At 36.9% G+C, this 13,660-nt stretch overlaps 1 protein-coding gene across 3 annotated transcripts in view; it reads left to right on the top strand.

Moving 5' to 3' along the window:
• The window catches only part of sulf1 (sulfatase 1), a 118,212-nt gene that overhangs the window by 62,494 nt on the left and 42,058 nt on the right, over positions 1 to 13,660 (top strand). For all 3 annotated transcript variants that reach the window (XM_062980280.1, XM_062980279.1, XM_062980281.1), the window contains 4 exons: positions 999 to 1,247; positions 3,685 to 3,924; positions 8,443 to 8,594; positions 11,756 to 11,925. In XM_062980280.1, the coding sequence (XP_062836350.1) occupies positions 1,076 to 1,247; positions 3,685 to 3,924; positions 8,443 to 8,594; positions 11,756 to 11,925 (734 nt within the window). In that variant the 5' untranslated portion in view covers positions 999 to 1,075. The remainder of the gene's footprint in view (positions 1 to 998; positions 1,248 to 3,684; positions 3,925 to 8,442; positions 8,595 to 11,755; positions 11,926 to 13,660) is intronic.

Raw genomic sequence — 13,660 nt, 5'->3', positions numbered from 1 at the left:
TAGTCTTGCAATAATATATACTCCTTTAAAGTGAATATATTAGCAGAGGAAATTTTAACTGACTTCTCACTTTCATTGCTACCATAAACGGGTGTTCAGCATGCTCCCTGAGAAGTTTGCTTTTTCATTAGAGAATTAAGCAGTTAAATCTGTGCATGACTGAGAGTTCCTTTAAGTTGCAATGGTATACTTGGTTAAGTGGTAATACCATAAGAATAACTAATGTACTGTAAGTGGCATTGACTTATGAGTAGACAGGTTTAAGGCTGTGCTATTTGAAAGCTTTTAGTTGACAAATTAGTATCTTTCTCAGATTTGGTAGGTATTATCTTAAAAGTGGAGCCCCTGGTGGCGCAGCGGATTAAACTGCTGAGCTGCTGAACTTGCTGACTGAAAGGTCGGTGGTTCGAATTCGGGGAGCAGGGTGAGCTCCCTCTATTAACCCCAGCTTCTGCCAACCTAGCAGTTTGAAAACATCCAAAATGTGAGTAGATCAATAGCTACCGCTTCAGCAGGAGGGTAACAGTGCTCCATACAGTCATGCCAGCCACATGACTTTGGAGGCGTCTAAGGACAACGCCGGCTCTTTGGCTCAGAAATGGAGATGAGCACCAATCCCCAGAGTTGGACATGACTAGACTTAATGTTAGGGGAAAACCTTTACCTATCTTAAAAGTGACAGTAAACAGAATTGCAATATCTGTTAGCAACAGTAAAACAACAAAACTAAAATAGTCCACCTACTCCTAAAATATAGGAGAAATACGCAAAAGGATATACATTTAATTTTGAAAGAAAGTGTCCAAACTACAAAAGCAAATTGCGCTGTCCCTAAATAATCAGACTCTTTTACTTGAACTGGATTTGCTACTGCATGCATGGAATTTTTATTTTAGTTGACCTTAATTGAATGATTGTTCTTTCTCCATGTGGCTTTTGCTGATGTATTGTTACTTTATCTAAGAGCTGAGATTTTACATTGTTCTTTCTCCACCTAGGTCCTTTTACAGAACTTGAAAATTAAGGAACAGAAGCATTTGCACAAGGGTTTTATTGCAGCAGTGAACAGATAACAATGAATCATTATTATATTGCATTTGTGTGGACTGTGCTTGGCACTGAACTGCTCAAGAGCCTCAGTACTACTGTCAAATCTCCACGGTTCAGAGGACGTGTGCAGCAAGAGCGAAAGAATATTAGACCAAACATTATCCTGGTACTCACAGATGACCAAGATGTGGAGCTGGGTAAGTTTGTTTTGACTTGCATCACTTTTTCCCACAAATGACCTTTCAGGATCTGTGGGTTTCTTACACATTATCATGCATACTTGACAGATTTGGGAAGTCTGTTCCAAGAAACCAGAAGAAATTTAATTTTTGCACTTCATGTGATATGCCTTAATAGAGTCTGAGATCCATTGCAGAATCAATATAGGTTAACATTCAGCTACCTCTGATTAAATGAAGCATTTTCTAAAACTATGCGGAGAAAGTTCTGTTTGGAAAAGCAGGAAGCTGCCTGCCGACAGCAGTTAATTTTGCTAATTATGTGTAGTTTTTATACAGAGATTTCTCACATTTGACACATGGATGATATATTCCCTATTTACATTAGTACTCTTATTTTCCCCTAATGTAAATACATTAATAACAAGCTTATATACTATTGCTACCAGAAAGGCTACATTGAAGCTGATGCGTGTGTGTGTGTGTGTGTGTGTGTGTGTGTGTGTAAAAAATAGTAGACCTAATTTGGCAAAATAGAGCCTCATTCAGAACATTGTAGAACTAAGCAAAGTTTTTGATGGGAATTCCTACTTGACCCTTGCTGCTCAAACTATAGGAAGTGTTCACCATTTAACTCCTTGTATGCTGAAAACACTGAGGTCTCACTGTCTCTTTAGATGTATGGTTTGTTCTTCATCCTCTCTTCTTTTAGCTTATTTCCCTGTTGTTGCCATTGCTTGTATTGGTGACCGCATGAGCTTCATGTCTTTAGATACCTCCATTGTTGCTTCAAGTTAAGGGAGTCAAATACCTTCAGGGCTGGCCTGACTGTTAAGTGGTGTGTAACAACTGCTTCAGGTGATAAATACTGGAGTAGGAATAGTATCCTTCCAACCATTCCTCCTGAGTCCTCTGGTCTGCCCTCAACTAGTCTGATGGTCCCAGAGGAAATAGAAGACACTGTCCTCTATCACTGAATGTCTATCACTGAATGATAGTAAAGTTGAACAACTTTACTATCATTCCAGTTTGCCTCAAGCGAACAACAGCAATGTCTTGTGTTCTTAAATATCAGCAGCTGTGTGCAGTGTTGTTAATGATGCCTTGCTGTGGACTTGCTGCACAAGCAAACAACTAATTTGAAAAGAAAGGGTATGGATCTTTGCTGGTTTACTATTAATTGATTTGCTGATGCAGAAAGTTGCAACAATACACTGTTGTGGCTAAGCTGATAGCTCAGCATACCGTAAATGTCCAGAGTTGAATGAAGCCTTAGGAAAAGACTACCATGTAATTTTAAGTATTACTTCTTTGGTTTAATTAATAATTCATTATCTATTATTACTGTGAGATGTAAATGTGGATGTACTGATTTCTAGCAAAGCAGTCAATAAGCAGAGTTTTAAAAGCTTGCACTAACATCATAAAAGTAACTCATACACGTGTGAGCCTGTAAGGGCTGAAGGATTCTCAAACCTGCCATACAAAAGTAGAGAAACACACATTATTGCTCATCACTCTAGTGCTTCCCATTTGTGTGCCTTAATTTATTAAGATCCCTATAGCATATGTTGTAAATGAATCTAGACTGAGTGGATGTGCACCTGATTTTGTGAATCCAAAATCCTGATGCTATGCTATATACTTTAAGAATTCCATGTGACTTATTTTTATTATTTCAGTTTGTGGGGCCACTTCATGCTCATATGTTGGTATTTGCATCATGTATTGTTTGTTTTATTCTTTTTTATGCTTGCATGTATGTGTGGAAATGTTGTCTGGATGAACAAGCATTGTTTCACAGACCTTAGTGACTGCTATGTTTTGAGATAAATCGCCAATACATACAGACACACAGCTTGACTACATTTTTGTGTCATGCTCTTCCATTCAATTTTATGTGATCTGATATCTTGTCAATTGCTATAACTAATCACTGAAAGCCAAGAAATTGTGTCCAGGGTTGCCAGGTGTGTACCTTAAATATAAGGGACACCCAATGGGAGGGGGGAGGTTTGAGGGGAGTGGGGCAGGCCTTCTGGGCAGGAACTTCTGGGGGGCTGGACTTCTCGGCCCTCAGCCAATGAGGCCACACCTGGGCTGGGCAATAGTAGATCGCATGTATATAATCCTTGATGAAGGCAAATAGGATGCACATTAATGAAACACTTAGAGGGAGCACTTGTCTTGCAAGTTGTAGCCCTGTGTAGAAGCCACTTGAAATGGCCTCTGCACAGTAGATCTGTCATGTTGTGTGGTTGAAGATATGGATGAATTATCCTACATAGAGTATCTTCATGTCATTGTCAACAGCAATATGGGACATTGGCTACAGTATAAGATAAAATACATTTCACTATAGTTAGTGATTTGGTGATTTATGTTTTCTTTTATCAGTTCTAAAAATTTTATTGATAATAATAATTGTTACTAATACAGTATTTCTGTTGTTTAGGTTCCTTACAAGTGATGAATAAAACCAGGAAGATAATGGAGAGCGGAGGTGCCACTTTTGTCAATGCCTTTGTAACTACTCCAATGTGCTGCCCATCACGTTCCTCAATGTTGACAGGCAAATATGTTCACAATCACAATATCTACACTAACAATGAGAATTGCTCTTCACCTTCCTGGCAAGCAACACATGAACCACGTACTTTTGCAGTGTATCTCAACAACACTGGGTACAGGACTGGTAAGAGACCTTTTCTGTTTTAAATCTTTAATTAAATTGTTGCCTCCTTTCAATCTGCCAATGCTTTTTAAAATGATGCTACCAGGATCATAGTGAAAGGGTAGATGATATATGCCATTGTTGAAGCTCAGTAGGAGTCTTGCAATGAACATTTCAGTTAACATCATCCGTTCCATAAAGTGTGTGTTCCACTTTACCAGGCATTTTAGTCTTTTCAAGTGAACTGCATCATCTCTTGATACATCCAAGGTTTGACAGCTTCAAGTTAGTTACCTTGCATTCTAGTGAAAATTCAGACTTCATATGCTCTAGAAGCCATTAACGTCTTTTTGCTGGGTTAAATGTATCTGCTGAACTCTCCTCCGGTACCACATTTTCAATAAGCTGATCTTTCTCTTAACTTCCTTCACTGTCCAGTTTTCACTATACATAGAAATTGATCTATATGTATCTTTTTCTTTAAGTATTATCTAGCAAGATGTCTCTAAGACACTGCAATTACGAAGAAGCATTTATGTAACAGAAAGATGTGGGAAAGGTCAGACAAACCAGATTATTTTTCTTTGAACTGTAAAGTCTGATTCACTGCTTTATTTTATGTCTCAACCGCATTCCAGCCGCTATTTATTTGCTTTACTATGACTAAACTGGATGGCCTTATTTTCACATTTAAGAATATCCCTGGTCCACACACAGTTTTTCAGGATGGAGAGATTTCATTTAGTGTTTGAAATGGAAGGGGGATCACAACTTTGAAGCTCTCCCACACATTATTATGCTATAAAACCAGTTCGATCTTGAATAAGCACTGTTGTATATGTGTGGAATCAAAATGATAAAAATCAAAGTAATAGGCATTCACACCATATATAAATCTCTTGCTTTCCTTTGTGTTGCATTAAGTCTTTGGACCCATGTAAAACTACGGGCTTTTCTTGGCACCAACAAGATGCAGTGTTGGCAACTGGCAATTTTGAAGGTACCATTAACCTTCCTTCGGGTTGTTCCTGGATAGACCTAAAAAGGGCCAAATACTTAAAAATGTGCGGAAATGATCAACAGAATGCCTACAGAACCTATTTAGTGCTGTTGACTAAGGCAAATCCTTTTTTCTTTTTTGGTTTTCTGGTGTGGTGGCATATGGAGTACAAAACTATTTACTACAAGAAGATATAGTAACGGTTGCCCACTTGGACAGCTGTAACAGAGCTTTAGAGAAATCATTGGATACGGAGGACATCCGTTGTGAACTCAGTTATGTTCCGCTGTTGAGTTTTCCATAGGCAACTGTTTGGGATACTGTGTGAATAGAATTGCAGATAAACATTAATGGGTTTTTAAAGCACATTTAACTGAACTTTAAAAACCCATGACTGGAGCTTCTAATAATGCAAGCTTTTCAGATATGGGAAGTCTGTAAACATTTTCAGTCAAACACAATCAATTCCATACTTCCAGCTATTCCAATTGGGCAGGGACAATCTGGATAAATCATCTGTCATTCCACTTTTGAGCTAATTTTAGAATGTCCCAATTTCTCTCTCTGCTCCTTCTCCTGCTTTGTTCTTCAGTTGTTGAAAAGCGAGATGAAAGTGCAAAGTAGCTGGACCACAGTTAACCATGCAGTGGAGAGAGAGAGGATAAGGGGGAACAAACTCTTTCCCTTTCCATGAGGTTTAGACAAAAGCAAATTGCTATAGTCTCTCTTACACGGTGTGTTCTTTGTCATTAAGAACTTTCCCCATTTTGACCTCCCTCTGATGTTGCTTGGCCACCCGAATCCCAATTTTCCCTAAATCAGTTTTGATTATCGCCCAGATGTTATCCTATATTGGACCTTTAATGCCTGGATGATTGTTTAACATTTAACTGTGTCAATTTTAACTATGACTTGTTTAAATTGTTTTTCAATTGTGTTATCTGATGTCTAAATTGTTATTTTATGATTTTATGTGATTATATTGGGCTTGTTCCTCGTGTGAGCCGCCCCGAGTCCCCTGCTGGGGAGATGGAGGCGGCATACAAAAAATAAATTTATTATTATTATTATTATTGGTGAAATGTTGAAGGATATGTAATTCTCAGATCTTGCTACGAAACACTTAAAAGATCAGAACGGGAGCCAGGTGTGCGGAGGAGGGCAGGATGTGTACATGTATCTATATCTGCTAAACAGTTTAGCTCTGCAAAACAAATACTTGCATTACGCTATTGGGAAAGAAATTTGCTATACTGAAAGATTCAACATTTAGAGTCTCAAAAAACCTGAACTATGGTGATATTTCTTTTTAAAAATATTTCTGGATTTTAGCCTCTTTCACTTTGAGATTTATCTGCTTAGGAAAATGAAAGTGGTGTCTGTGTCAAGTATTAAGTGAGTACAGCTTATTTCTTTCCTGACCTATTTCTTATTTATTACCAAATGCTTCTTAATAATTGCTGATGCCTCTGCGGACTGCTGTTTACACAACCTTAATTGAGCAAATTCAAAGAGCCTGGCATTACTCTTTGCTGGCAAACGATGTTACATGTGTTTAAACAATGACACTGTATCCTGGGAACAGTTAGCAAAACTGTCAGTATGTAGATAAAATCTGTCTCATTAAAAGAAAAAAAGAAAAAAAGCATTTATCCTTGCAGTTATCCCTGTGGGCACTATTAGATACCATAATGAAAAGATGTTCCCTGAAATGGTATTACATTTTAATGAGTCTTTTTCTCCATTCATCTGTACTTGGTATTTTATTAATTATACAAACAGAAATGACTTCCTGGTTTCCCTTGCTTCTGTTTCTAAATATATTTGTTGCCTGGGGCCATCATGAATACCACGGAGACATGAGCAAGTCCAAAACTTTACTTTTGCAACCAGTTGGGGCATGTCACTTTGTGTTTATTTGTATGTGCTTTTTTATACAAGTTTTTTTAATATTAATTTTTATTTACATACATTAATAACTTACAGTGAAACAGAACACAAAACAGTGAACATTTTACAAACAACAACCCTACCACCAAGGCCTGAACAAGTATCATTTCATTTACCATAAAATTTATAATTCAACCATTAAATTAATGTAATATCCAAAATTCATGACCAACAAGGTTGTATTGTTTTCCTTTTTCACTTTCTATAACATATTTAATAAAAACTGACCAGTATAAATCAAAATCAGATCTATTAATTTTCATAAAAGTTTACAAGAATTTTGTCATACAACTTTACAAGAATTCAAATATCAGAACAGATGAAAGAATTTAAGGCCAATGGGCATTAGATCTGTAGCCCATGATACATCTGTTATTTTACACAAAACACCAAAATGCTACCCTTATCTGCATGATCTGTGAAAAGTCATACATGTAACTAAACAGTTCTGACAAGATCAGGACTGTACAATAGATTCTAAAGGCCATAGTGAAAGTGAAGTATTCAGCCACTAACTTATGTGTGATCTGTATCCATAAGCTGCCCATTTTGCTACTGTTCCAGTTTCTTGCCAGAATAGAAGGAAGACATTAGGCCTTTATCCCACCACATAGCTATTACTGATACTAGGCTTTCTTTACATTGCTGATACCAGGCTAACTGGGTTCCAGTCCTGGATGCTGGTGAGATATAAATCTCATCATGCTCACCAGTCTTATCTACGGTGCGGTATTGGTAGTTCTAAAATAGCAGTGATTTCCAAGAGAGCAAGCACATCCAGTTGGTGGGAACTGTCACTTAAGACAAATGATTTCATCTCGCATTTGTTTTGGCCTAGAAGAATATGGTTCATTGCATTTATGTTAGGTTAATTGCACTTGGAAAGGATGAGGTGAATTAACTTTATTTCCCTGTCTGTAGTAATTAAAGCTACACCCACTTGAAAAAACAAAGAAATTATTCTAGTTTCTGCATCTGAATAAGTGGAAGGAGATTCCTGAAAATAATACTGTGACCAGTTCCTGTCTCGTTGATCACCTTAATAGTACATCTCAGTTCTGTCTTGCTGCACTTCTAGATTCAGTTCTCTGGCCTCAGTTGGGACTGACTGCTAAATTATTATTCAAATAAGATATGTTAACAGAAAGAAAAATACAACATAGCCAAAACTCAAAAGCTCAGCAAGAAATTGTTTTTTCCACTTTAATATCAGTATCAGTATTCAATAACTGAATTACTAAAAATATCAAATTTATGAAATAGCCATTTGTGGTACAGCATTTTTATTTCAAATTCAGCTACAATATTGAATTTTTTTTCAAAGATGAAGCAATCCATCCTGTGATTTTTGTGGTTTATTTTAACAACTTCACCTGTAAATTGCAATGAAACAGGATGAGCTGCATATATATTTCCAAATTATGGACTTTGAAACTAACGCATTAACTTTGCCATCAGCCAGTTGGTGGACTCTTAAGAGCTTACAGTATTTCAAAATACCAATATGTGTTTATGAATTATGAGTGTGACCTAGACCAAGGATCCTCACTGAATGGTTTAACAAGTATAAATTGTGTCCTTTTTCACAGCTTTTTTTGGAAAATACCTCAATGAATACAATGGCAGCTACATCCCTCCTGGTTGGAGAGAATGGGTGGGATTAATCAAGAATTCTCGTTTTTATAATTACACTGTTTGTCGGAATGGTCTCAAAGAGAAGCATGGATTTGATTATGCAAAGGTACTGTACAGATTGCATGACAATGTCTGCTGTAATTTCCCTTTTTCTCCATGATTAAATTAAATTATATTGAATTTATTTTATTGTAGCAGTGACTTTAAATATTGAGTATTGTAAGAACTGTCTTAAATGTATTTTCAAAGAAGGAAGGGGCATTCACTATTCAACTAACATTGCTGACCACTTACCATGAAGCAAAGCTTTCAAACAATATGCATAAAAACACATCACTTAATATTTTATGATAATTAGTTGGGGTTTTTTGCTATAACTTCAAGGTCACTCTTAGTCTTTGGCTGGCAGCCTATTTGTGTTACTTATAATGATATGCCACAAAACATAGAAGTTCACAAAATATGCATTTACCTGGAGGTTTTGGAAAAGTAGATGGTAAAGTGTGTTTCATGATGATGATGGTGATGATGATGATTGCAAAGTATCTTCTTCCACAGGGATTTCATCACACCCCATTATTTTTTAATTTGGGTTTGGGTGGCAAGTTTTAAGGGGGAGCCTCAGAGGAAATGTCTGTAGTGCAGCGGTTCCCAACCTGTGCTCCACGGAGCCCAAGGGACTCTGCAACTGCTCCAGGAAAAGAAAATAAATAAAAATTGAATAAAATTACAGAATAAGAAACAAAAAATCGAACCACAATTTAAAAACCTAGAAGTTACATTCTGAGCGGAAATTTGCCAAGTTGAATTTCACAACTCCTCTAGCAGAGAACTCTTGGTCATTCTGCTAGCTTCAAAATTATTGTAGCATGAGACAAACAGGTGACAAGGATGAGTGGGGCACCAGCCTGTCACACACACTCTGTTGTGTGCCATGTTTTAATGGCTTTTCCTGGAAATGAAAGTGATTTCTTGGAACTGCACATTCGAGAAGTTTCACACTCATTCTTGACACTTCAAGAATTCCTGAAATCTCTCAAAGTAGACATTGGAATAATATTTATGTATAGCCAAGTTTTGGCAATATCATGTGTATTGGTGGTAGTTGAGATATGGTAAGTTAAAAAAAATTAAAATACAATTTCACTGCATGGAAATTACACAATTGTTTAGATATCTTTGTTTTCTATTTCCTTGCTACCTATCCTCCCCACCCACCCACCCACCCCCGGTAATGCTACTCCTAAACACCATTAACTTGTAAAACATAAGGTAAGCCAAAGAGGCTCCGCCATAGAAATTGTTTCTAAAAAGGGCTTCACAAAAAGCTTGGGAACCACTGCTATAGTGAGAATTTCCTATAAATACAGTTCTCTTTCCAAACTGCCTTTGGACTTAAGGGAATTAGAGGGGCTCTGTGGGGGCAAAGAGGAGGTGGGTAGAGAAAGGAAGCTTCTTCAGGGTGGCATGCAAATTGATCACAGCCGGTTGGATTGTTCTATCAGTGTTGTGTGAAATATACTCTGCCTCTCTTTCGAGTTGCTTTTGCAGCTGTTCAGAGTCTTCTATGTCCTGTGATTGATTTGTTGTGCCTGGAAGTGTTTGAAATAGTGAACATTATCTTGGAACTTCTCACTGGCACCCACGCCAGTTCTTTGGGCCAAACCGAAATGGTCAGAGGTGGCAAGTGGTTGAATTATAATTGAATTTACATATTTTGGGTTTTATTCGTCACCCTTTCTTTTACTTTCAGACTCCTGTTTTGTACCTTGGCTGTACAATAAGTCAAGTTTATTGGCAGGACACTGCTTTGGCTTTCAAAACTGTACTGTACAATTTAAAAACAACAGTATCCTAGATTAGCTAGATGTATTCATGTTATTTTTTTTCCAGAGGTCATTTGGGCTAAGTGAGTGACTGTGGTGCCAAATTGTGCCTTGAATTTTGTCCCTTGCTATGACTTTTTAGAAAATCAAAATTTTCTTACTATTGCTTGCTAAATTCTTTTCTCATTTTGTAAAATTTCTCCCAACTGTTTTTATCACTTGAATATTTTAACAAGTAGTAAGAATACTTATAAATTTACATGTGCCCTCATGCACAAATAGAATTAGAAAATGGAGGTTAGCCATTGTAATTTTTGGGAATGGTATCCAAACATCAGTTAATCGTAGTTTAATGTAACATGAACAAGTCACAGTGAAACTTGGGCTCATGTGCTTGCTGTTCTCTCTACCTCTCATGCTTACTCTGGCATATCTTCTTGATTTTTACCACTTATCTGTGATTTATGGTTAATGTGATCCATAGGATTTTTATTCAGTTTTTCTAACAAACTATGATTTGTCTAAATTGTAAATAGCAGAAAACAGGAGCAGCAGGTTGTGAATTCTGTTAGTATTTTTCAAAAGTAAAAAAAGAATATGTTCTGTATATGTTTGTTATATGCACTGTATATATCATATATCAAGTGCATTTTGATGAGAACTGGGAAAAAGTTATCTTTTGATGCTCTATTTCTGGTACATAACACAGCTTAACAAAAGCACATTCTTGGAGTCTTGGTTTTTGGCCTGTTTCTGGAGTTATTTGGGTCACTGATTTAGAAAATTGCATTGACTAGACTGCATCAGTGCTAGTTTCCTAGAGGTGGTCATCATGGTTTTCTTTGGGCAAGCAGTTGCTAACTGGTAGGTGACATCTGTATTTCAAATGCTAGATCTGATAGGGGAAAACTGGGTCCATTTTTAGAATCAGCTGGTCAAATATACCCAGAAACAGGTCTAACATTTGAGGCATCAAATGTATGTTGGCCAGTGCAATACACTCTGCTTGAGCCAAAAGACATGCATTCAGTTTCCTCCACATCTTTTAATTTACTCTAATAAGCCATTTTCTCTTCTCTCTTACTGATGTCTGAATATATATAATCATGACCTACTAAATAAAGTTGATATGTAGTTACTTTCACGTTTCTTTCTTTCTATGTTGAATTACTCAACTTTATTTTTTCTTTTCCTTTCTTCTTTGTTATCCTTTTTGTTAATGCATCCTGGAAACCAGCTGTTCATTTGAGTGCAGGGCTGATTTTGTAACAGAATTAATGACTCTGTCTGGATTTGTCCTTCCTCTTTCATCCAGCCTCTGAAGCCAGATCTTGAGTTTTAAAAGCCATATTTATTTCTTATTCACTATAGCAGAATAAAGCAGTGTAATGCAGTCTAGTGGTATTTGATGCACTTGACAAATTTTGTTTTTGTGTTTCAGGACTATTTCACAGATTTAATAACGAATGATAGCATACATTATTTCAAAATGTCTAAGAGGATATATCCCCACAGACCTATAATGATGGTGATCAGTCATGCTGCCCCACATGGTCCTGAAGACTCTGCACCTCAGTTCTCCAAACTCTATCCAAATGCTTCCCAGCACATGTAAGTCAAAATTTTCTTTAAGCCTATGCTGCTGATTTTCACAGCAGCCAAAATCACTCAAGTGTAGAAGCTGGCATTGACACTTATACTTCCCTAAATTGAATGCTGTGCTTTGAAATAATAACCCATGACATTCTTTTTCAGAAATGATGCCTATTAGTAGGCTTTGACTCTGTTTTCACCTAACATCATCAACTGCAGTTGTCTATACTTACCCTGGGATCCAGTTTACCACTTTTATTTTATCCTTGATGACCCTACTCTTGAGAACATAAGAAGACAGACAAATAATCTAGAGCAGCATTCTATTCATAAAGTAACTCCCTCCCCAATTATCTATGCAAGGGATGGGAATGCTCTCAAGATCAAAGGATCATGTTCACTTCCCAGAGTCCCAGCTTCAACTGAATGCCATCTGTGCCAATGCAGATGCCATTTGGTACAACCAGAAATGATATGTCTCTCTCTTTAATGTTTAGAAGGACTCTATAAAAATGTCTTCAGTTTTGGAGAGAAACTTCCCAAAACATCTGTTGAGACTGAAAATGTGGGAGTGGAGTGTAGGGTTCCCTCAAAGACCACCTGTAGCCCATATGCTTCACAATTGCTATTCTTGGCCTATGGAAATCCTACAAATAAGGAATAAGTGTGTCTACACCTTTCCCTGTATTTTTCTCAGAAAGCTTCAAAGACTGGAGGGATTAGGCAGAATTACAACCACTAATAGTTATTTTTTCCATGAATTAATTGAACTGCTGGCTATCGCTACATCTTGCAGTAGTATATTCCATAGTTTCTAAACTTGTGAAGAAGTATGAGTAGATGACCTGAAGTTTCTGGATTATGAGAGGAAGAAAACCTTTAACTGCTTATTCTGCATAATTGACATACATCTAATTATTTCTCCCACATGTCCTCCTTTCTAAGCTAAATAGTATCAGATGCTTTTCTAGCAGAGGAATTTTTCCACTTGCCAAATTAATATCTGTATTAAGGCGGTAGTAAGAATTTGTAGTAAGTTTTCACATAGGACAGACTACAATATGGCTTTCTGTCCTGCAATTTGAATTGGTATAATCCAATTCACCTTCTCAGAATTTTTTTAACCTGTTATTTCAATAATTTGAAGCCATGGTTAAAAAGCAATTTCATATAGTAGGATAATGCAAGTAATTTTTCACATAAAACCTACTATGCACATAATATTAGGCATAGTACTAAATATGCGACAGAATGGAGAACGTGAATAGGACAAAGCATTTGAATCTGAAGGTAAAAGGCAAATAATTCAAAAGGACAGATCAAATCCCCTGAGAAATATTGGAAATCTGTTTTGTCCTTAGTGTTCACTGAGACAAATAAGACATTTCAAAGGCAAGGAAATTTATGCTTGACTGATTGTTGAAAAAGTCTGGAAAGCCAGACTTTCTACTTTTTATTATATTCTTGATGTGTTAAGATGTATTTTGTCAGTTGTGACTGTAAGAGATGGTATAATACTTTGTGTTACTGCCGAAAGTTTGCACTTGTTTCAGCTGGAAGAAGTGAGACAAATTGAAAACATGCTGCCGATTTGAGGTATCAGTGTGCATGAAGCTGTTAAAGGGTTGGCTTCACTACTAAGAGACATTGCTCGCTTGTCATAGCCATGGGATGAAAAGAAATTTCAGGTCTCCTGGGAAAACATGTGGCACATCCCATGAAAATCATGAGGCTTCTAATATAATCCTCTTGT

The sequence above is a fragment of the Anolis carolinensis genome, chromosome 4 (assembly GCF_035594765.1).
Source record: "Anolis carolinensis isolate JA03-04 chromosome 4, rAnoCar3.1.pri, whole genome shotgun sequence".
In the NCBI taxonomy this organism is placed as follows: Eukaryota; Metazoa; Chordata; class Lepidosauria; order Squamata; family Dactyloidae; genus Anolis; species Anolis carolinensis.
Note: the sequence above shows the minus strand (reverse complement) of the source record. Positions and strands in the feature narration are given on the sequence as shown.